General features: G+C 36.5%; 1 protein-coding gene across 2 annotated transcripts in view; it reads right to left on the bottom strand.

The window, feature by feature from the left end:
- Positions 1–22784, bottom strand: part of crim1 (cysteine rich transmembrane BMP regulator 1 (chordin-like)) — an 852254-nt gene that overhangs the window by 814381 nt on the left and 15089 nt on the right. For both annotated transcript variants that reach the window (XM_039748389.1, XM_039748388.1), the window contains exon 2: positions 17358–17531. In XM_039748389.1, coding sequence (XP_039604323.1) covers positions 17358–17531 — 174 coding nt within the window. The remainder of the gene's footprint in view (positions 1–17357; positions 17532–22784) is intronic.

The raw sequence follows: 22784 nt of genomic DNA, 5'->3' as shown, positions 1-22784 counted from the left end.
CTTGTGTATTGTATGTTGGCCAAACCCAAATTGTTGACACCTGTTTATTTCTTGTTTAATTAAGAAGTTTCTTCTGGATTTCTACAATCTGAATGGTGGTTACTTGTTTGGTAGATCCCCAGTGCAATCCACAGCTACAAACTAGAGTTCTTAGGACATTTTCTAAGAGTATGAATCAAGAAACAGAATGAGAAAATTTCATCAGCAATTTTGGTAGTCCATAACTTTCATTGAGCACTTCCAAAAGAGTCAAATAACTTTAATATTGTCCCTCTAAAGTGATTTCACCATTTTTAGTACAGAGCACAAAGTCAATCTCATTTAATCTGTTTTCATGAAAAAAAAAACAGACTTAAAATTTAGACTTGTTTGCTTATATCTAACCTCTATTCCCTTCACCAGTAACCTTTTTCATATTTCACATATTTACAGGATTAACAGACTTAGACTCTCCAACCAAATTTAAGCAGTGAATGTTTGGGATACTTTCAGTTTCCTATGGTGGAAAATTCAGTTTGCCAGAGTTACATTATTAATAAATACCTCTCATTCTTTTCTCTGAATATTTGTTTCATTATGCCTTTCCTCTTATCAGTCTTATCAGTAAGCCATTTTACACATTTGGGTGTGACTGAACTGTACCTACAAAATATGGCCTAGTTCAAGATAGGTCACAAAAAGCTGGAAATTATCCACATTGTGCTAGCTTCTCATGGCATAAAATAAGATTGTAGCTATGGCTATTCCTAAATATATTATAAAGGGACACACTTGTCAACTGAAGTGCCACAGGATTGAGTCTGTAAAGATCTTGGTAAAATCAGGAGTAGGGATCTCACCTAATCGAACTTACAAACCCTATTGTCCAGTTGTAAAACCCCTACAGAACACAGTAGTGCAGATAATACACCTTCTTAATGCTTCACTGTAACAATTCTCCTATCATTAGCAAAGCCAATAGTTTTAATTCTTCTTTTTTGGAATTCTTGTGAGTTTTTGAGGGTGAAGTTGGTGTTTATCATATTTCTCTCTGTCTTGTACTTCTGTAAGAGCTCAATTTTTCTACTTGGGACAAAGAAAACATTAGTGAATGAAAACTGCCCCTTCACATCCTAGCTCAAGAGTTGAATGGATTTGATGAATAAAAGTAAATGGTTTTGTCATAGCCATGAATTGAGACAGATGTCCAGATACACAATTAACATTTCAAAAGCTACTGTATGTTAAATGTAACAGGTCAGGTCAGGTCAGGTTGGGGAGCATGCCCTGGTATAGCAGGTTGCCACACCCATCATGCAATGAAACAACTCAGGATCCCAGTTGGCAACCCCAAAGGCAGACACGAGGTCCAGTCCAGTTATGTGGGCATCCCTTTGGCCTAGTCCAGCCTCACAGCAAAAAATATATTTAACTTATATGGAAAGCAACACAAAAGAGGCATACAACATATAGGCAATCCTTCCATGCAGTTGAAGTACTACCACAAAATCTAACATCCCTCACATGGCTTCACTATTCATTGACAAATGTTGCAAATCTCCTGCAGATATCTGCTACTTGGTTCACTCAACAGCCAGCTTGTTGAAACAAAATGCTTTGCATATTTTCCTTGAAATTTAAACGTTAAACATAGTCTACTTGACTACGCACTCAAGTAAATGGAAAATCAGTTCTGTCAAAAATGCCTCCCTAATCAGCCATTGAGGGCTATGTACAAGACAGATCCCTGTTCACAAATGTAAGGATCATATCAGTAGAACTCCAGCACAATTACATTTCCTGTCTTTGGCTAATACAGCCTTTCACATTGTTAATGAAGGCAAGCCCACCAAAAGCTTGTGTTAAAAGTATTATGTTCTGAGATACAGCCAGCACATGAAGCATGAATGCACATAGGCATGATTATATGAATAGCCTAAGTATATTTTTAAATTATAGAGAATATGAGAAATGCATGGTGATGTTCACCATAAAAAAACACTTCACTAATTGATTTATCCAGTGGTTTAAGGCTAGTTCCCTTCCATTTTCATTTGCAGAGCAACCAATTGTACTGAAACAAAAAAAAAATACAGAACTATGCAAAAATTTACTTTATACTCAATTTTAGAATCTGCAAAAACTAATCTACTATACTGCATAATAAAACACTAAGATCTGTGTGTGTGTGTCCTGTCTTTTAGAGCAACATGATTGGGCAGCATGGCTTTGGTGTAACCGGTCAGTTTGGCTTTGGTGATGCAATTGAAAGAGGAAGTCCGAATGTTAGACACATGAGGAGAAGAAACAGCATAAAAGGCATGCTGAGACAGTTGCCATTCAAAGACGGGAAGTATAAAAGTGGACAGGAGGTGAGAAAGATGCCTTGAAAATAATGACAGAGTTTAAGAAGCAGTCTTTATTTTACCGTGACGAGCTCGACAGATGGAGAGGTTCAGACATGCACGGATACTGAGGAAAGGCGCTGAAGGTACACTTAGGGCAAGAAGATACCAAATATTTTTAAATTATGCTATTGCCTGTCTTCAACAGGTAGTGCAGCTAGAAGCAACATAAAGTACTTTGGAATAAAAGTTAAAAAAAACACAAATTGAAGATTTTAACCAAAGTACTACACAGATAGACAGATAATTCACCCACTTATTTGTAAACGAAAGCTGTTTAGTTTAGTTTATTTTCTTCAACTTACTAAAGTGAAACTGGTCTATGCTGGTTGAATAACTGGACAGATTTAGGGACAGAGAAGACATTTAAGGGTGAGGAAATGCTCAGGTTTTCAATTATTCAATCTATTTTTCAGCACTTGTGTTATGCATTCAGTATGCTCAATGATTAATGCTATCAGCAGTTATTTCTAAAGTGTTTCATTAAAATGCCACACCTTCCCTTTTCTTGCTATGCTACTGCTGTGCTTTTTGATTTGTTCAAAATAGGAAAGTGGCAAATAAGTTATAGATTTTCAGAAATACATACGATTGTTCCCAACATTTTCCAAATATGATATCTTCTCTTAGGAAATAATGTTTTCGGATGCTCAACAGGCCTCACCAATGTGTTAAAGCAGCCCAGACCTGTGGTGACATAAGCGGTCTGCCACCGATCACAGTGAAAATAATCATAAGGTGCTGTGAAAAGCAAAGAACAGGCTTACAAATACTATAGCCAAGGGTTAAACAGAGTTGCACAATCCTGAATGGTCCTGTGGCAGACAATTGAACTGAATATATCTTGTTGCCCTGGAGTGCCATAGAAACTGTTGCACACATTCACCATACAACCAGGCTTTCTGGTTATTTTTTTTTTTTTTAATTAGACCAAATAATCTAGACATTTATTTTGTAGGTTCCTTATACAATACTACTTTAATTTTAATCGAGAAAAGTTCAAATGGCAAAAGCCAGTCTTCAAATTACTTGACTATCTACACATATAGTGCCTATAAAAATTATTCATCCTCTTGCAAGTTTTTACATTTTATTGTTGTACATAATTTAATCACAGTTGAGTTAATATGGCTTTTTGCCATTGATTAAAAGAAAAAGACTCCTTAATGTCAAAGTGAAAACAAATCTGCAATGTGGACTAAATTAATTACAAATCGAAAACTGCAAAATATTTGATCACGATCCCCCAACCCCCAAAATTCCATGTTTCCTAGATGCACATTTGACAGCAATTCCACCCTTGAGTCTCTGTGGATACATGTAGAACATATGTTGCAATGTTTCCTCATTCTTCTTTGCAAAACTGATCAGGCTCAGTCAGAATGCAGACCCATGGGTGAACAGCTTTTTTCAAGTCCAGCCATACATTTTCAGTTGGATTAAGATCTAGATTCAGATTTGGCAACTCCAGACAATGAACAGTTATGCTTTTAAGCCATTCCTGTATAGTTTTGGCTCTCCCAAGGTGCAGATTTTCTTACAGACTGCATCAGGTTTTCCTAAGAGGATTATCCCATATTTTTCTGCATACATTTTACCCTCAACCCTCACCAGATTTTCAGGGCCTAGTGCAGAGAAGTATTCCCACAGCTTGATTCTGCCACCACCATGCTTCATGGTGAGAATGCTGAGTATTCGGTGTCTCATCAGATCATAGAAAGTTCTTCCAGCGGATTTTGTTGTCTCCAATGTGCCTCCTAGCAAATTCTAGCCAAGACATCATGTTGCATTTTTTAATACTGGCTTTCTCTTTCTTACTCCTCTCTGAATCTACAGTTGTTCAAGAACATGGGCAGTCTCAGCCAATGCAGTTTGTAACTTCTTCAGAGTTGTCATAGGTCTCTTTAAAAGCCTCCCTTACTTGTCTTCTTGCTTGATCATTCAGTTTTTGTGGATGGCCTGCTCTAGGCTGATTTACAGCTGTGCCATACTCTTTCTATTTCTTAAATATTGATTTAACTGGACTCTAAAGGATACTCTGTGACTTGAATATTTTTCTTGTATCCATCCCCTGATTTGTGCTTTTCAGCCACCTTTGTACAGAGTTGCTTGGAGTGTTGTTCTTGTTTTCAGTGTGCAGGTTAGGCCACGTTACTGACTCAACAAAAGTTGGACCTTCTAAATAAGATGCATTTAGTTATACTGCAATAAGCTGAAACCCTTTGACTACAGACAGGTAATCTCCATTGAACTAATGATGTGACTTCAGTGATGATTTAGGTGAGTCATATTAAATTAGGTAATTACTGATGTGATCAATTATTTTTTGTTTTACATTTGCAATTAATTTAGCCAACTTTCAACAGACCTCTTTTTACTTTGACATTAAAGGGTATTTTTCTTTTATCAGTGTCAGCACAGCCACATTAAATTCACTGTGTACAAGAATAAAATGTGAAAATCTGCAAGAGGGTGAATAATTTCTATAGGCACTGTTGATGATGGTTGTCTCTCCAACTGGCTAAAGAAGTGTGAGTTACAATACTTTCTGATTGTCCTGACAGCTGTATAACTCAAAAATCGTATATGAAAATTGAAACAGAAAGGGTCACCATAATAAAACTTTAAGGTAAACAAGAATCTATTTAATAATGATAGCTGATATAAATTGAATAGTGAGAGTGAGAAAAGAGAGTGCTACATTATACTTCTTACTTCAGTATATTTTAACTGCAAGAGTACAGAAGCTACACAAGATAAATTATTATGATTAAAATATATTTTATGTCACACAAGAAACGATGGAGACAAAGAGATTATAAATAATAATTATTCGAGATGCTGGAAGTAAGCCAATACAGGCTCTTTTCAAAATCATTAGAATAGGACAAAGTTAAACAGAAACCACAGAGATGTGAGCATGCAGATGTGAATGATGTCATTTCTCAACAACATTTTTGAGTAAATGCCAACATCTACTTTTACAAAGGCACTGTTATCTTTAACAAACTGTTCTATAGCACTAATTAAAGTTAATGGTTTAGCAAACTAGATTACATGTTTAGTTATATATGCTGCTGATTTGTATATATGTGCATGCCATATGTAGAGACAATGATTTGAGTTGAGATGTAATGAAGCCACTTCTTCCTCACGGATCCAACATATTAGGTTCAAACCCCTCTAGTTATTGCTGCATTAAGTTCACACTTTCAATTGACAACTCTTCATTGGCCCTTTGTTGGGTATTCACATCATTAAACCTTGTGCAGGGTGGATTTTTACCTTGTGCCTTAGTATCCCAGGATGGGCTCCAGCCGCTCTAAACTTTGTTTAGGTGGGTCTGAGAACATTACATTATGTTATAAGCTGAATCAAAAGGCATAAACAGACTTAGAAGCCTGTTTGTAAGCCTCTTAGTATCTTATCACACACAGAATACACTGACATTTTTGATTAGGAGCACAATAGATTACTGTACATTACTTCTGGTTTAAAAATAAAAGAATGCAAAAAATAATAATCCAAACAATCCCTTCGAAAAAGTCTGAGTTTGCAGCTTTCATTATGATCTAGAATGTTTCAAATCAAGCCCATTTTTAAAAACTGAAATGAATGTGCACTGAGGCCTAAATAGCAAGGCTAAAGGAAAGGGAAAAGCCAGTTACCAAAGATCTCACTGTTTCACTGACCTACAGACACATGCACTGAGGTGCATAAATTCAGTACTGTGAACAATAAAGCATTCCCGATTATTCTATAAGGTACTGGAGTGGCAGCAACCTTCCATGAAACAGATTTTTAAATGCTTTGTACTTAGCATATAGTTTTAAAACTCTTTATCCTACTATATAAGTCTTTTATATATAAATTCACTATATAAATTATAGTTTACATTCCTTCTTTCTTTCCCTTCTATGAGTAACATGCATAATAGGTGTTCTAAGGCACTACATCCACCCACATATGGAATTTTTCAGAATAAAGTCTACAAGGTCAGTTATGCTATATGAATGATAGACAATTTTATCGACTTATTTTTATGAAACTTTTGTTTGCCACTGTAACTACTTTCTTTACCATCCTCTCTAATAAAATATGTACTGCTTTGACTGAATACATTTATGCCTTCATTTTTTTCCTAAGAGGCCTTCTGAAAGGTTGTGACTACATGCAGAGGATAAAGGCATGTACAAGGGTGTTCTCAATGGGATCTACGCATAAGCATATTCTTAACCAGACAAGTGAAGCATATTTAATTAAGCAGACCTTGACAAGTCAAACAGAAATTCTCTTGAAATATGCTCTGTTCGTTAAGCCAGATGTTGTAAGCAAGAGCAAGATTATTAACTCTAAACTGGTTGACTAAGATTCGTGTCTGATTTGTTTTAATTTTATGACTTCCTGACGTGGTTTCTAATGCAATTAAAAAAGAAAATTCAATATATTACTAGTGACACACAAATGGGAAATATCTTTGTTCATTCACCTCAACTGTCAATTATATTCCTAATCTTCATAACATTCTCAAACCAACTTACAGTAAATCTAATTCAGGGTCACAGGAGTCAAGGCCTCTCCTGGCAGCACTGGGCACAAGGCAGAAACCAACACTGGATAGGGCAATAGCACATTACAGGGCTCACTAGGTTACTGATGGATTTTAAACTGATCCACTGACCCACATAGGGCCAATTAAGAATCATTAATTAACCTAACAAACATATCTTTGGGTTATAGGAAAAAACACAAAGAAGGTGCAAGGAGAATGGGCACACACAAAAAAGCCAATGCAGAAATTTAACCCAGAGCACTTCATTCATTCATATTTATTTCACCATGTTTCCTGTGCTCCCTTTCATCTTAATTTTTACTACATGCAAGCTGGAAATTTTCCAGAAACCACCTAACAAACATTCACAACCATGCCTCTTTATTTATTGCAGATATTATACTAACTAGTTGTGATAAAGATATAAATAGTATCTCCAAACTGTGTTGGTGCTTTTAAACAAGTCAGACAAATAGTATGTAATGAATGGAAGCTGGCCCTCAATAGAATTCTGTCTCCTACGATTTCTGTGAGACGTGGTTTAACTCTGCTCAGGACGATACATCAAAATCATCATTCTCAACTCAGAATATCCAAAAATGCATGCATGTGAAGAACTTAATTGCACATGAAGTCCCATGTTTTGAGAATGTCCTTATTACTCTAACAGGCATGTGCCAAAAGAGATGCAAGAACAGTCCAACTTCATACATATCAATTCTGGGGACAAAAATGCTCTTAGATCTTCACAAGCAAACCTGAGCCAGGGTGTGAAAATCCAGGGTCACTTCACTGATTCAAAAGATCCCAGACACCTGTGGCAAGGCATGCAGTCCATCACAGACTACAGGTCTCCTCCACCACTCTGTGATAACAATATTGATTTCCTAAATATACTTAACACTTACTTCAGCCAGTTATACTTAACACTTACTTCAGCCAGTTTGAAGAAAAGAACAACACAACAACAATGAAAGCCCCTCCCAGCCTGGATAATGGAGCACTCAGTCTTGACCCGGCTGATGTTCGGAGGACTTTGCAGAGGGTCAACCCATGGAAAGCTGTAGGTTCTGACAACATACCAGGGTGTGTACTCAGGCAATGTCCTGACCAACTGAGTCACATTCTTACAGATATGTATAATACCTGCCTGAGAGAAGCCATCATACCTCTGTGCTTCAAGGCCACTGCTATCATACTATTGCCAAAGACGTCACCAACATCAACACTTAATGACTATCGCCCTATAGCACTCACCCCGATCGTGATGAAGTGCTTTGAAAGGCTGGTCAAGGAACATATAACATCCAAACTTTCTGCAACATTCGATCCACTTCAGTTTGTGTACCACCTTAACCATTCCACCGATGATGCTATATCACCAGCACTCCATGTGACCATGGCCTATCTGGAGAACAAGAACAGTTATGTGCGGCTGCTCTGCTTTTAATACAGTTAACCCCCAGCACTTGGTAACAAAACTTGACCCCCTAGGCAATAACACCCTATTATTCAACTGGATATTGGACTTTCTCACAGATATGTCACCGACTGCACTCGGGTCCCAGTTCAGGTGGTTCGTCCTGGGATGGGTGCAGCAATGCGCTATTAGCGCATGCTCCCAACCTCAGCTCACAGACAGACCCCAGACAGTACATGATGGAATACAACATTTTAAATACAACTAATAAACTTATATAGGGAAACCAAACAAGAACTACAAGAAGCAAGCTAATGCCACAGCACAGGAGCTGTGGGAGCAAATGTCTTAAATAGGCCTCTCAGGTAATTTCTGACTCTACACCTGACAAGAAATCCAGAGGAAAGTGACCAGAGTAAAATGACATGTATTAAATAAAATGTAAACAGAGGACTAGCAAAGGAGCAGGAGTAAATCAGAAAAAAAGATTAGAAAACAAAAGCATAGTCCTGGCAGTCTATTACAATGCGTAGCATTTGAGGGCTGTCTTGTTGGAATATGAACCATTCTTTTCTTCCAGTCCAAGTCACCTGGACAGAGCTGAAGTGCCAATAACTCAGCCAGAGACAAGACATTTGCACATGTTATACCAAGGAGTCTAGTTCTGATGATGATGTGCTGCCTTTCTGTGCTTCAACAGCTGTTTGTTCCAAGAAGTTAATTCAGCAATAACAGTTAAGCTAAGTGCTATTTTTCTCTAATGTTCATCTGCTGTGTGGTGTGTATATGTGTGAGTGTACATTTTTTTTCCGGAGGCAGGGGGATGGCAATAAGCTGGGAGATAAAATAACCTGTTTTTCAGTGAGTGTGTGTGCTCTGAAAAATACACACGATGAACATCGCCATGTACAACAGGGCAAGTGGAGGATTCACTGGAAGACTCAACACCTGTAAGTGAAATCACTCCCAAAAATGTGTCAGAACATCTGTGGGAAATGACTGCACAAGAAGGTCAAACTGGGCCTCACGGAGGTAATTCCAGAGACAATGCATGGCATTCTCAATACAGGGTGGCATCAGGAAATGTGTCACCATCATTTCCCTTAAAAGCCCCACTGACTCCCACTCTGGTGCATTCCAAAAGCCATAGGCACTGCTTCGTTTGTCGTACATCTTTTCTTCATGAATCATTCCTGTCTCTGTAATCTCAATAATTAAGCTGCAAAGACAAAGCTTGGCATATGTTGGAATTAGTCTGAGTGAGCTAAATTTATCCCATAGTCAAGTTGACAGTTAAGAATTCACAGAACGTTCCATTTACATCAACAGTAAAGCATTATAAGACAATTTAGTAAATTATATATGAGATCGTATGATTAATATTCCATATAAAAAGGGTAAGTTTTAAAAATGGCTTTCTCTTTTGTACGTCTTTTTGATTACAACCATACAGCAAGCAGGTAATAAAGACTGATTCCTTTATTATTTACTTCTTAGTAGAGTTAGTACTGATCGGATGTGAAGTAAATGGACCATTACAACCATAAATTATTTTTTGTAACCTTAAAATCTGTTTTCTAAAACAATAACTTCTCAACGATATCTAAACATTTTAAACCTCCCAGCCACAGCTAAGCTTTGCACATAAATGTAAAGGAAGGCTGGAAATTTAGTTAGCCTGCAGCAATTAAATCAGACACGGACTGTCAAACATCCAATGCACCTTGGCACATTCCTCTCAATTACAGGCATGCTAAATGAAACTTCTAAATTATGACTTTTTAAAAAGAATATCACTATCCAAAGCTGCCTTTCCTGGCTGTTTCTATATCTACAAATGATGAATTATATAAAAAAAAAATGTTTTTCTACTTGAAAGCCTGCTCCTGTTGTGCTCAGCTTTGATTACACCTGTGATAACCACCTAAACTCAAACCCAAACAAAATCTAAAGTTTGCAAACTGTGGCAGACAACAGCTAAAAACTTCATGTCCGCCATTCATACCTCCCAATAAGCATGACAAGGAGGGGCTCATTGCTTTCCACATATGGAAATGACAGAGCCAGAAATATGCAGCTGTAGTCCTCATATGTTGTAACCTGCACAGGCTTGTCCATCTTCCCTTGCTTTCTTTCTCGGTAGGCCACATCATTATCATTTTCTATTGAGCTGCTTCTTCAGTTTTGTTTTAAGTGATATTTAGTAAAAAAATAAACAAAACAGTTATTAAGGACCAGTTTTCTCTTTCTGTTAGGCAAAACAGAATATATCCTCAACAGAGCTGTGTGGAGACAGGGTCTGCCCCAGCAACAGTGAGCATGAGGAAACGGCCAATCTTATACTTAAAGCTCAGAAGCATGGAAGGAAAAATAGCTGTGCTATTGTGTCCTGCTTCAACATTTTAATGAACAAAATGAACATGGCTGCTTAGGATTAGAAGTACCCTTTAGCCTGGCCATCTATTTAGCTTCAGAGCAGCTAGTTATACCTTATTTCAACTCTTCTTCTGCTATTCGGTGCCAGTTCATGAAATTGATGGGTTGATGAGTGCATATTATATTGTTTTAACTAGATCAGAAAGCTATTTCACCTGAATTCAATATTTTATATGTACTGTAAACTCCTAAGGCATTTTCTGAAAAAAAGGTGGAGTCAAAAAAGTAATTATACTCAGAAAACATCTGCCTGGACCATGTCAGCCCATAACCATGTTTTTAAAGTTTTTTGTTTAGTACTGTAATCTTGATTACTTTTACTTTGAACAAACCTTTCAATGTAACTTGCTGAGGACGGGATCATATAAAAAAAATACTGACTGACTGAGAAAGGATATAAAGACTGATTGATTGGCATGTGTGCTGCTTCTTGTAAAGTAGCCAGTACAATAAATGTAAGAATTAATGGAAACAAACAGGGGGGACTGGCATTGCTTAATAATACAGTAGATGAAGAGACTAATAAATGATTCACAACTGCATATTTTGAAGTAAAGATTAAAACATTTGTTAATTCTAGATTTCGAATAGTAAGAAGAGTTTTTTTCCTTTAGAGACCTGCATTACTTCACTAACCAAATAGTACTTAAAAATTCCCATTGTAACTACAAGGGGGAGCCACTGATCCCCAAACCACAAACACAACAGCACCCAACACAACTCTGTTCTTAATAATAAAGGGTTTTATTTCCTCCAACACCTTCCAAAAATGAATACTGCCAAAATATCCTAACAATACACAAAGCAGACGCGTGCTGCCCTTTTTCTCTTCTCTTATTCTACATTTAGAAAAGCACAGCAGTATAATTGTTACATTTATAAGACATTCAAAAATCTTTCTGTTTTTGCTATAGCTTTAAATACTTAACTCTCTTTAGTTGATTTCATATTTTTGCCCTTTTTCTGTGCAGTTTACTCCCTTGATTGTATCTTAATAATGACAATTAAAAACAGGCAGAGCAAACACGGGGGCAATGAAAAATGAAAGGCTGCAAATATTTTAGCGTTAGTAAATAATGGATCACACCTGGACAAGAAGAATGTAAATCAAAATTAAAATGTTGTTAAAAAGAAAAAAAACTACAGTATTCCCATATAACTGCGTACATTTTAATAAACAAAATTTTAACAAACTTAGTTTTGTAATTTCTACATTGTCCCCAAAACACAGAATCTGGGAACAGCTTACTTAATGGGACCAGGAGTCCAATTAAAAACAGAAGTTGATTGGACCAAAAACCTGCAGCCAAAGGAAGTCCCCGGAACCAACTTTAGGAACCATTAGCCTAGAGCAGTGTTTTTCATCCTTTTTGCTGGAGTGTCAATGTCAATGTCAATTTATTTATATAGCACATTTAAAACAACATAGTAATGCTGCGGCCAAAGTGCTTCACAATAATAGAATAAAAGAAAAAACAATAAACAAAAAAACATAAATAGTAATAAAATATATGAACATAAAATAAGAAAAGAGAAATAATGTTATATGATCACAAAAGAGGAAAACCGTCAGTATTACTGAAGGTCATTGAATGCAAGTGAAAAGAAGTGAGTTTTTAATCTTGTTTTGAACTGTTCAATTGTAGACGACTCCTTAATATGATGAGGTAGAGAGTTCCACAGGTGAGGGGCAGCAGCCGCAAAGGCCCTGTCCCCCTTGGTTTTACATTTGGTACGAGGGACAACCAGAGACCAGAAGATCTAAGCACTCTGAATGGCTGGTGTTAAACACACAGTTCAGATGAATAGGCAGGAGCAAGCCCATGTAACGATTTAAAAACTAGCAGCAAGATTTTAAAATCAATTCGAAAACTGGCAGGTAGCCAGTGTAAAGAAGCTAAAATAGTAGAAACAGAGTCATGCTTCCTTGCCCCAACCAGAAAACGAGAGGCAGCATTTTGGACCTAAAATGGATCCCTGAGGAACACCATATTTAAGAGGAACAGTAGATGAAAAAGAGGAATTTAAAGTCACTGAAAAGTGTCTACCAGTTAAGAGCAGCCCCTTTAATCCAAACAAGATGTTCGAGTCGCATCAGCAATTATTCATGATCAATGGTGTCAAAGGCAGCGGACAGGTCAAGGAGGACAAGGACTGCCACATCATCTGAGTCAGTAATAAGAGAGATGTTGTTGAACACTTTCAGGAGTGCCGTTTCAACACCATGATAATGCCTAAAACCAGATTGGTAGGTCTCAAATAAATTATTGGAGTTAAGGTGATTGACCAATTGATTATAAATAATTGGAACCCTGCATAAATGGTTACCTTGCTCACGGAACTCTGTGCAATTATTCACCAGTATGTCCTACGGTATATCATGGGACCTTTTCAGCGGAATCCTTGGCTAGCACTCACGGAACCCTTGGGTTCTGTGGAACCCTGGTTGAAAAACACTGGCCTAGAGGAATGCTGGCAGTTGCCATGCAGGGGAATGATCTACTACCAGAATCCACATTCCCCCAGCCCATCCATTATTCTTCCCTCCCAACCACGATAAGGATTGCAAGGAGTTCCATCCAGGTTATGTCTCCAATTTCACCACCCTTCATTTATGGCCTCCTGCCCGGGCATGAAATTATCCGCCAGCCCAGCTGGGACGCCTGTCCTTCCCCCATAGTATTTACACCATATATCAAAAGAGACATCCTTCCATCTATTTATCCATCCTTTTTCAAAAAAAGCTTAATTGAATTGTTTGTGAAGAAAGCCAGAACCTACTGTAATGACATTTGGTTTGAGAAAAAAAACATGCCAATGCAATTTTTTGGTTCTTTTTATATATGAAAAGTGTGACATTCCTTAAATAAAGCCTGGCACAAAACCTTCAGACTTATTACAGTGGGTCCAGAAGGAAGAACATACTGACAATGGAGGAAGAAGTCCAAGTGTGGCTACTTCATACAATGACTGGCAAAAATAAAAAAAAGAATACAAATCAACATATGGACTAAAAGAATTGAATGAATGCTTTATTGAGTCTTTAAAGCTTAATCCTGTCCATACAGTTAGAAAACAAATTTTGATGGAGATGTCAAACTATACAAGCAACTGCCAGATTGGAGCCTCAGAAACCTGCTTGGCTTTATAAAAAAGTGAAATATGCAAATGACTGCTTGCATTGCTTCATGAAGATGTTGGCTGAAACTGAGGACAGACTACAGTGTATGCTAATTGAGGAGATACTTTCCTCCCTTTAAAAATAATGTGAAAATGATATTTCAGTCATAAAGGCTACTAGCTACTAAAATTAACAAAAAGCAAATGATAAAATATATCTGTTACTTATCTGAGTGACACTTTACTATAACACACTTAACGCTACGATATGTAAGTGTTTAACCCAGTACAGTGGAACCTCGGTTCACAAACGTCTCAGAACACGTTCACATCGGTTTACGATCAAAAAGTTCTCCAAACATTTGCATCTGTTCACGACCACACACTCGGTATATGAACAAGCCAGTTTCCCTTTCGGTTTGTGCGTGGCGATGATTTCCTCACGTGCTCTCCCTGTGCAGCGAGAGACACAGACACGCACGTGAGAGAAAGACATACACAGACACGCGTGCAAGAGAGACACACGCACAGACACGTGCGAGAGAGAGACACACACAAAAGAGAGAGAGGCTGGACGCATAAGGCTGAGAAGGCAGTTAAAGAATGCACCAGGCTTGTTTTTAAAGAGACAGATCCGAGCATTGTTTTAACCTTGTTGTATTTAATGAAGACTTTTTCTATTGGATTTTAACCTCCACTTCACTTCTGTTTACAGCGATCGGTTCGTAGCATGCATTGTTGCAATGTTACTTTTCTTGGTGGTTTATTAAATTGCAGATTTTTGAAATGTTCATTTTTTTCCCTGCGCTTAAAACTCATTAAAAAAATGTTTTTAGCGAGCGGTTCATAGCGCTATAGCACAAACTCTTGCAGTGTTAGTTTTCTCTGTTGTTCAAGGTTTCCTCAGTGTTATTCAATGTTTTTCATTTAGTTTAATATTACGCTGTGCATTCTATGGTATTATTAACTATATTTGTGCTTAAAAATCTTTAAAAAAATATATTTACATACAGTTCGTACGATCTGGAACGGATTAATTGTATTTACATACAATCTTATGGGGGAAATTACTTCGGTTCACGAACAAATCAGTTTACGACCAGAGTTTTGGAACGAATTATGGTTGTGAACCGAGGTTCCACTGTAAATAAGTTTCTCACAACTTCTTATAAAACAAGCTACAAGTTATAAAAAAGAATGTTACAATTGATTTTAACATTTTCCCATGTTGTATTGACAAACATATAAATAATTCATGAAGAAACTTATGTGCTGAACTTTTTTGTGTAAAACAATGCTACTATTTAGATTCTAAAATAAGACTATAAAAAGTTGAGAAAGTTCTTTCAAGAGAGCAGTTTACTCTAATCAGAATCGCCCAAGAGCCGTATTCCATAAATATACATTTTCAAAAGTTAACAAGGTACTATTGTTCAATTACATTTCTACTCAACCGAGTCAATTTACAACTCACAATTCCCAGTAAAAAGCACGTTTTCTAACATTTGTGTTAAATATACGTGTAGTTGTTTCTATTAGTGACAAATATTCATAATGAATGATTTATTAGGCAGCCGATATCACATTTACAGACTGCAGCTGTGCACAGTTCCCAGCTCCAGGTAAAATCTACAAAATGAACACTAGCTTCACTTTCATCTATTTCACAAACTGTTCCAGATTAGAATAGGATTTCCAAGTGAGTTTTAAACCTATTAACTGTTTTGCATTAGGATATCCAACCAGAAGTTTTTTTCATTTTTTCACATCTGCAGAAGATAAATTACAACCTATAAATTCTATCAGTGATGTAGCAAACACAGCTATGTGACCCAAGAATGAATATGGTCATCCATATTGTTAAAGCAACCAATATTTTATTTGAGATGGTGCCTTTTGTACAATTTTCGGAAGCAGGTGGTCATTTATTTCAGAGTTAGGGAATGAGGGAGATGAAGACAGTCTTAATGGAACATTTAAGATCTTACATAAAATCAGCAGCTTATTTTTTGCATATAATTATTAATAAAGGGGAGAGTCTCACAAAATTACATAGTAGGATGTGTTTGCATTCTCTGGGCAAAATACAGCCAACCTCCCTTACTCAACACCTATGGCCACCTTCACAACCTTCTCACCATCTGACACAAAGGTTTTCGCTTCATGACCAGCATGTGTCACATAAGCCTCAGCCTGAAAGCACTTCTGGTCCACTCAGAAAAAAAAACTTTCTGAGCCAAAGTCTAATTTATTTCTTTGTCCAGCACACCAGTTTAGAGCTCCATCAACTGGAGCATTCTGTCCTTTTCAGAAGCCTGTCAATAGTATACAGCATGGCTCCATGCATAACACATGCATCAGCTTCTCCCACTAGCTAGCCTGAATCTCACAACATTTTTAAAACACAATGTAAAATAGATTCAAATAGCAATGGGTTTGTATGTCCAACATTTTACTTTCTGTATATTCAATATTCACTACCATTTATCTTATTTATATAAATTGAATTAATAACTAAGTACATCTAAAATACATACATTACTGTTTAAAAAGTTAAAAACTGCACCCTAACTCTGAACATTTTAACAGAAATAACCACAATCCATAAAGTACACTGAATGTGTTAAAGCAGCAATTCACATATTAATACTGAAGACCAATCTAATGTGATATGCATACTCATTTGTGTATCAAAAATGTCAACATCATTTGGAAAAGCAAAAAATAAATGCAATTTCAATAACTCAATAGCTGCAACAGCTTTCATGTAAATGTAATATAAGTAATTTTCTATAAGAAAGCAAAATTCCACTAAATTTATGACAGATGAGAAGACAAATTATATTCATGTAGTAGTAGCACCCAGAATCATTATGCAGCTTACAAAAATACATCATCAGCAAAAACAGCAATGCCCATTTGCCCACTGGAGTTTAAAGAATAACCTATGAGTCTAAAAAGAAAGACTAGAAGGAAGGGCAAAGCAACAAAATAAAAAACAAAACAAAACAGGCAGTCAACAACACAAACAAGATGCACTTAAAGTCACCTTTACCCTTTTTAAAGCCGTGGATCCGCATGAAAATTAGTACTGCTTCTTAGAAGTACTAAAAATCAATGTACCTGTAAATTTGATTGGCATTTTTATTTTTTACTGTTTTATGAATGTCAGTCTATATATTTTATTAAATAATAAATAAAATGTATAGCTTATGAGGATTCAGTGGGAAAATGTTTGTGCTGTAATGTTTTAAATCACACATTAACTTCTCCACATCACTCAATACTGTGGCTTGGTTTTGTCTATTAATGTTACTTCATGTCTTAGTTCCTATGATAAATATGATAAGTACATCGGTCCACTCAGGGTAAAGGAAGTATGCCATCTGCGATTACCACCAAGTGAGGAGAATTTAACAAAGCCATAAAAAGGAATGGTGCTTACCTTCAATTCTCTTTAGAGCTGCTTGACAGGCTTCCTGGCTTGGGAATTCAAAAGGGTTATTACAGGTCCGAATGCTATCACATTCACATTTTCCATTCATGATATTGCAACCTGTGATCAGGTTCTCATTGCAAGGTTCAAATCCAAGGAGCTGATCATCATCCCAGTTTTCATCTACAGGTTGAAACAGAGAGAAAAAAAAATGATTAGTAAAAACATATTTCACTTTGCTCCATGTGTATACAGTAGAGTGTTTTCCTTTTAGCTGTTATAATTATTTTTCTCTGTCTTCTAAGAGAACATACGCAAACATAAATTAATGTTTATGGATGACAATGACCAAGCTGCTAAAGCTTCCAAATACATAACTGTTATTCAATAAAAATCTGAAAAGAGTGACTTAATGTTGACATCAAAAACATTTAGGGTTAACACATATTAACAGCGGAAAGAGAAAATTCTCTATATAGTGTGCATACTCTTAACGCTGGCAGGGTTAGTCATCCAAATACTATCAGTGCTTAGAGCTTTGTATTCATGTGCAAAAATAATATCATGTAATCAGTAAGTCTTTTGTAGCCTGGTATTTAAACAGCCAGGTCGTCAACCAACTGGATAAAAATAGCCTTGGTTAAACACTGGCACTAACATAATTTAGACAAGCGCCAGATAAACAGTAAGCCTAACTGATACCCACGCCTTTCCATAAGAAAGTATTGAAAAGGAATTTTGATAGACACTGCATAGTCACAGTGTACATACATTATCCACATACTGTATATTTAGTAAATTCATAGTAAGTAAACTAAGTATGCTATAGAATACAGCAATCAAAACAATTTCCAATCGTGTTTGTTTTCCTTTAAAGCTTTGTGGTGATCCAATGCACTTAGCTTCAAGAAGAAGCAGTACACAATACAACTCACTATAACACACTGTTGCCAGTTTACCTAATACACATTCTTCATTACTTCTTATCCTGAACAGGATTTACAAACATTACCTCTGGTCAGTCACATGACATGAACTTTAAAGGAACGCAAAGAGAGGAAAAAGACAAGTCTCCGGCAATTTAATTAATTGCTTGTTGCCAATCACTGTCTGCGTGCCAAAATGGGATGATAACTGGCATTCATTCAAGTGGCACTGTTGTGGTTTGGCAGCTGCCACCATTACTTACTGAAGGTCAGGCATTTCAGTCTCGGCCATCATTTTATGAAGTAAAGAATGCTCTGCAACCATCCCCATCATCCTGATGTGACCTTCTGTTGCACTTATTTGTCAAGGTGATCACCTGGCTGCTAACAGACCATCATCTGTGCCTGCAGAAAATATTCCCTTGCAATCAACTTCTGTCAACCAATCATAAGAAGTTTACTTGGGTCTTAAAAAACATGAAAAGGTAAATGCAGGTTCCCTTTTTTGGATTCATTCCTGCCTAATGATGAAAACAAAGTCTTTGAATTTGATGCATGTGGATTTTGGCTCAATAAGCTATTGCAGTTTGAATGGAATGAACATTAATGTTGTGATGTTGCTGTTTATTGTTATGCATAATGTTAAATAATTCATTCTGTGTGTGTCAATAATACTTTGACAAGACAGTGAAGGAGAGTAACGCTTAGCTGATTGTGTAAAATTCAAGACATTCAAAGAAATTCTAATTTTACTTGTATAGCTGTTTATTACAATGGATGGCATTTGCGTTTTTGTCTTTAAGGACAACAAATACATGGTGCATATAAATTTTCTTTGTTCCACAGGAAAATATCTCAGGGCAGGCCAATAGATAACTTGTGAAATGCATAACTGTAAATGAGAATGTCTGTTCATCAAACATTGTTGACAGCAACAGCTTTCTATTATCTAGCCCAAAAGATCTTCTGTGTATTTAGGAGGTAGGGCATGGGAACAGGATGGTCATTTGTCTATGATAACATTTATATTTTGTTCTTCAGCTTCTGGAAAGTGTTAATTCCTCTTTGGGGACAAATAAAATATATATACAATATCTATCTATTATATACTACCTTATCTATCAATCTATCTTTTAGCCTTTGTACACCAAGACTTCTGTGTATCAGTAATTCAGAGGAATCCTTCAAAGCCTGGTTGTTTTATAGATTTGTTCTTTAAAGTTGTTAGTATCGTATACTGTATGCGTGGCACACATACAGTATTTGAAGTTTAAAATAATAAGCACAGCATCAGCAACTTACAATATTATGTTCAAAGACTGATTCTCAAAAGCACAGTTTATACTTCTATTTTAGATATTCAGTACCCATAAAAGAGTGTGCAGCTCTCCATGAAGAGTGATGCTTTCAAGGACCATATAATTGTGACCACTCATCTCTTTGATTCCTGTTCAGAGTAATATACACCATAGTTTGTCACATTCAAGAAAGTGTATGTTGCAATGACCCTTAGTCAAAGAAGCAGTAGATGCTCTACATCCTCTGTGAGGAAAGCTAGAAGCAATGGATTCCATCTCGCTGTTTCATCACTTCCTGAGAGCAGATATGACCACTTCATTTTGTCCAAAACATACCTGTGAATACCAGTCATCTGGTACTATATTTTATAGCTGTGTGCTACAAGAACTGCTAAAGACTTTCTTTGGGTTAGCAAGGTTGGGCCTTTCAGTAATTAGTTAGATTCATGTGGAATTTGCATAAACATCTGATAACATATTATGAATCAAGGAATGTGCTGATTAGTTCAAATGTGAGATTCTGAGCTCCAGATCAGCATGAAAGTATGCCTAAATGACAATGTCAAAGAAGTACAACAGTGATGCTTAGGCAGCAGAGCCAAATTAGAGCAAGAAGTTACAAATGGAAATTGACACAGGGGAGTTAGTGAAATGATCGGTTGAACAGTTAAACAAGAGGGGATATCAAAACCATTATTAACACAAGAAATAAATGGTTAAAAATAATAAGTGGTCATATAAAACTAAGGAAAAGAAAAGTCAATGAGAATTTGACTTCAATTACAAATACTGTACCAGGAGCTATTTATAATTTACTAAAACACTTCAAATGAATGGGCTTTGACTGATGTTACCAAGCAACAGCAGATACAATTAAATGTGTTGGTAAAGTAAGACGTCATACTTGAACATTACGGAAATAATTGTTTTTTCTTAGGACACTTTCCTGCTTTCACTTACAACATTTCAGAGAGAAGATAGTGATGGTAAAAACATGTACAGATTGTTCTAGTTGCTCTGACAGCTATATACAAATGTACTTAATTTTAATAAGAAAAAGAAAGCTCTCTTGTACTCAAATGATATGGTTATTTATAATCTATGAAACTGTTCGTCTCACTATAACGACTGTTCCAGTGTTGGAACTGAGGATGATATTCAGTCCCCTTTGGACTTTCTGGATTGAAAACAGATGCAGCTATGACACTTTTGTTTAAAAAGTCTGTCGGATGAGGAATAAATCATCTTATATTTTCAATGAAAGCAATCATAACACACATCTGCCACCAAGTGCCATTAAGGAAACATTCAATCTCAGGTAACTGACTCAGTATTTTTACTACCAAGTTACTGTTTTATGAATACTGATTCAAATGCTTGGTGTCTCATACACGTCTATTTTTTTCGATAGTGAGTCAGCTTTTAGCATAAAAACATATCTATTTCATTCTTTTTTACATGTCAGCCCTAGGGAAACTCATTTTGATTTTTACATTTTTATTGTCGATAATTTAGTGCGGTAAAGTAGGTAGAGTTGTTGATGTTCAACAGCTGAATCCTGGTTCAACTGCCTTTGAAGTGCTTTCTGTACATTGTGTTTGCATGAATTCCCTATGTCTGTATGAGTTTTCTTCAGAGACTCCTTTTCATCCCGATGCAGTCCAGTTAATGTAACTTCCATGTGATGGACTGGGGTCTTGTCTAGATCCATTTCCCGCTAGGTTACGCTCAGGAAGCGTTCACTCTTATAGTGTAAAAAAGGTGGATTGGATTATGAACTAATGGGATGCATCTATTTTCCTTATAAAAAGGGTGTGCCTCCAGTCCTAAAATACCTTTCTCAGTATAGAGCTCTTTAAATCTTCATGCTCACTGACACCATCCACGACTCTAACAACCCCCTAGACAAACTAACATAACCCTGGGCATTAGAGGTGTTCTGCTATTTGAAAGTTAGTCCTTGTCACATGTCTATTTATGCTTCAGGATTGCACTGTGTCAGCAAGTGCTCTATCAATCAAAGACATTAATCCTGCAGAAGAATTCTTCTAAAGCACCAGAGAAGCAGGGTTTTTTGTGAGGTATGTCATCCTTGAAGAAGAATCTCATGCTACGACGTGTCGTGCAGAGATTTTAACATTTCTACCAAGGTTTGCAAACAAATATAACTTGACGTCTAGTCTAACCCACATTCATTTGATTCATTTTCTTTTCAGTTTATCCTGGTACCTCACAAATTATTTTACAGGTCTAAGGTAGTTGTCCTCTTCCTCTATTTTAAAATTTAAGTATCCTTAACAGAGAAGTGGTGCCCTCTTCCCCTATTTTAAAATGTAAGTATTCTTAACAGAGAAGTGGTGCCAGCTGGCATATTAAAATCACAAACGTTTTGTACCTTACAATAAATACAAGTTATAATGGTTAAATAATGTACTTCATTTACACATACTGTATGTGCATGTATGCATACACACATCCATGTTCTAGTCCCCTAAATGTAGTGTACAGTCATATACATACTGTAACTATATATAGAGGTAATCATTATAATTTTATCTTTTTACACACACAAAGGCACACATACATACACTGTACTTACTGTATAATGTACAGTATATGTAATGCTGCTGACTAACTGTGTATATGGCATTCGCATATTCCCTTTGTGTTTCCATGGGTTTCCCTACCGGTCCTTTGGTTTTCCTAAAAAGACATGGATGGTAGCTTAACTGGTAATAATAATTTGGCCTGTTGTAGCTATGTGCAGGACTAGGCCTTGTGATAGACTGGTTCTCTGCCCTGGGATGTTTTCCAGCCTTGTGCCCACTGATGCCACCCCACAATAGGCTCTGGTCCCATGTGCACACCATGCCACAATGAATTAGATTAGGCAGGTTACAGTATGTATGTATGTATGTATGTATGTATGTATGTATGTAAATGTTAAAGAGGATTAACAAACTAATGCTTATTTGCTGCCATGTCTAAAGATAAATCAGTGAAAAAGGTATCTGAAGTACACATAAATTATTGAATGGAAATGACATTGCAACAAATATTATCATTTGGATTGTAATACAGTTGTACAGTAAAAAATATTCAGACTAAACTATTACCAAGCAGAGTTTTCCTTCTTTATGTCATTTAAACTTTCAGTGAGATCAGTCATGTAGGTCCTGTTCACCTAACATTTTATTATTTCACATCCAGTA

The sequence above is a fragment of the Polypterus senegalus genome, chromosome 3, assembly GCF_016835505.1.
Source record: "Polypterus senegalus isolate Bchr_013 chromosome 3, ASM1683550v1, whole genome shotgun sequence".
Taxonomy (NCBI): Eukaryota; Metazoa; Chordata; class Cladistia; order Polypteriformes; family Polypteridae; genus Polypterus; species Polypterus senegalus.
This window is presented reverse-complemented; position numbering and strand designations above follow the sequence as displayed.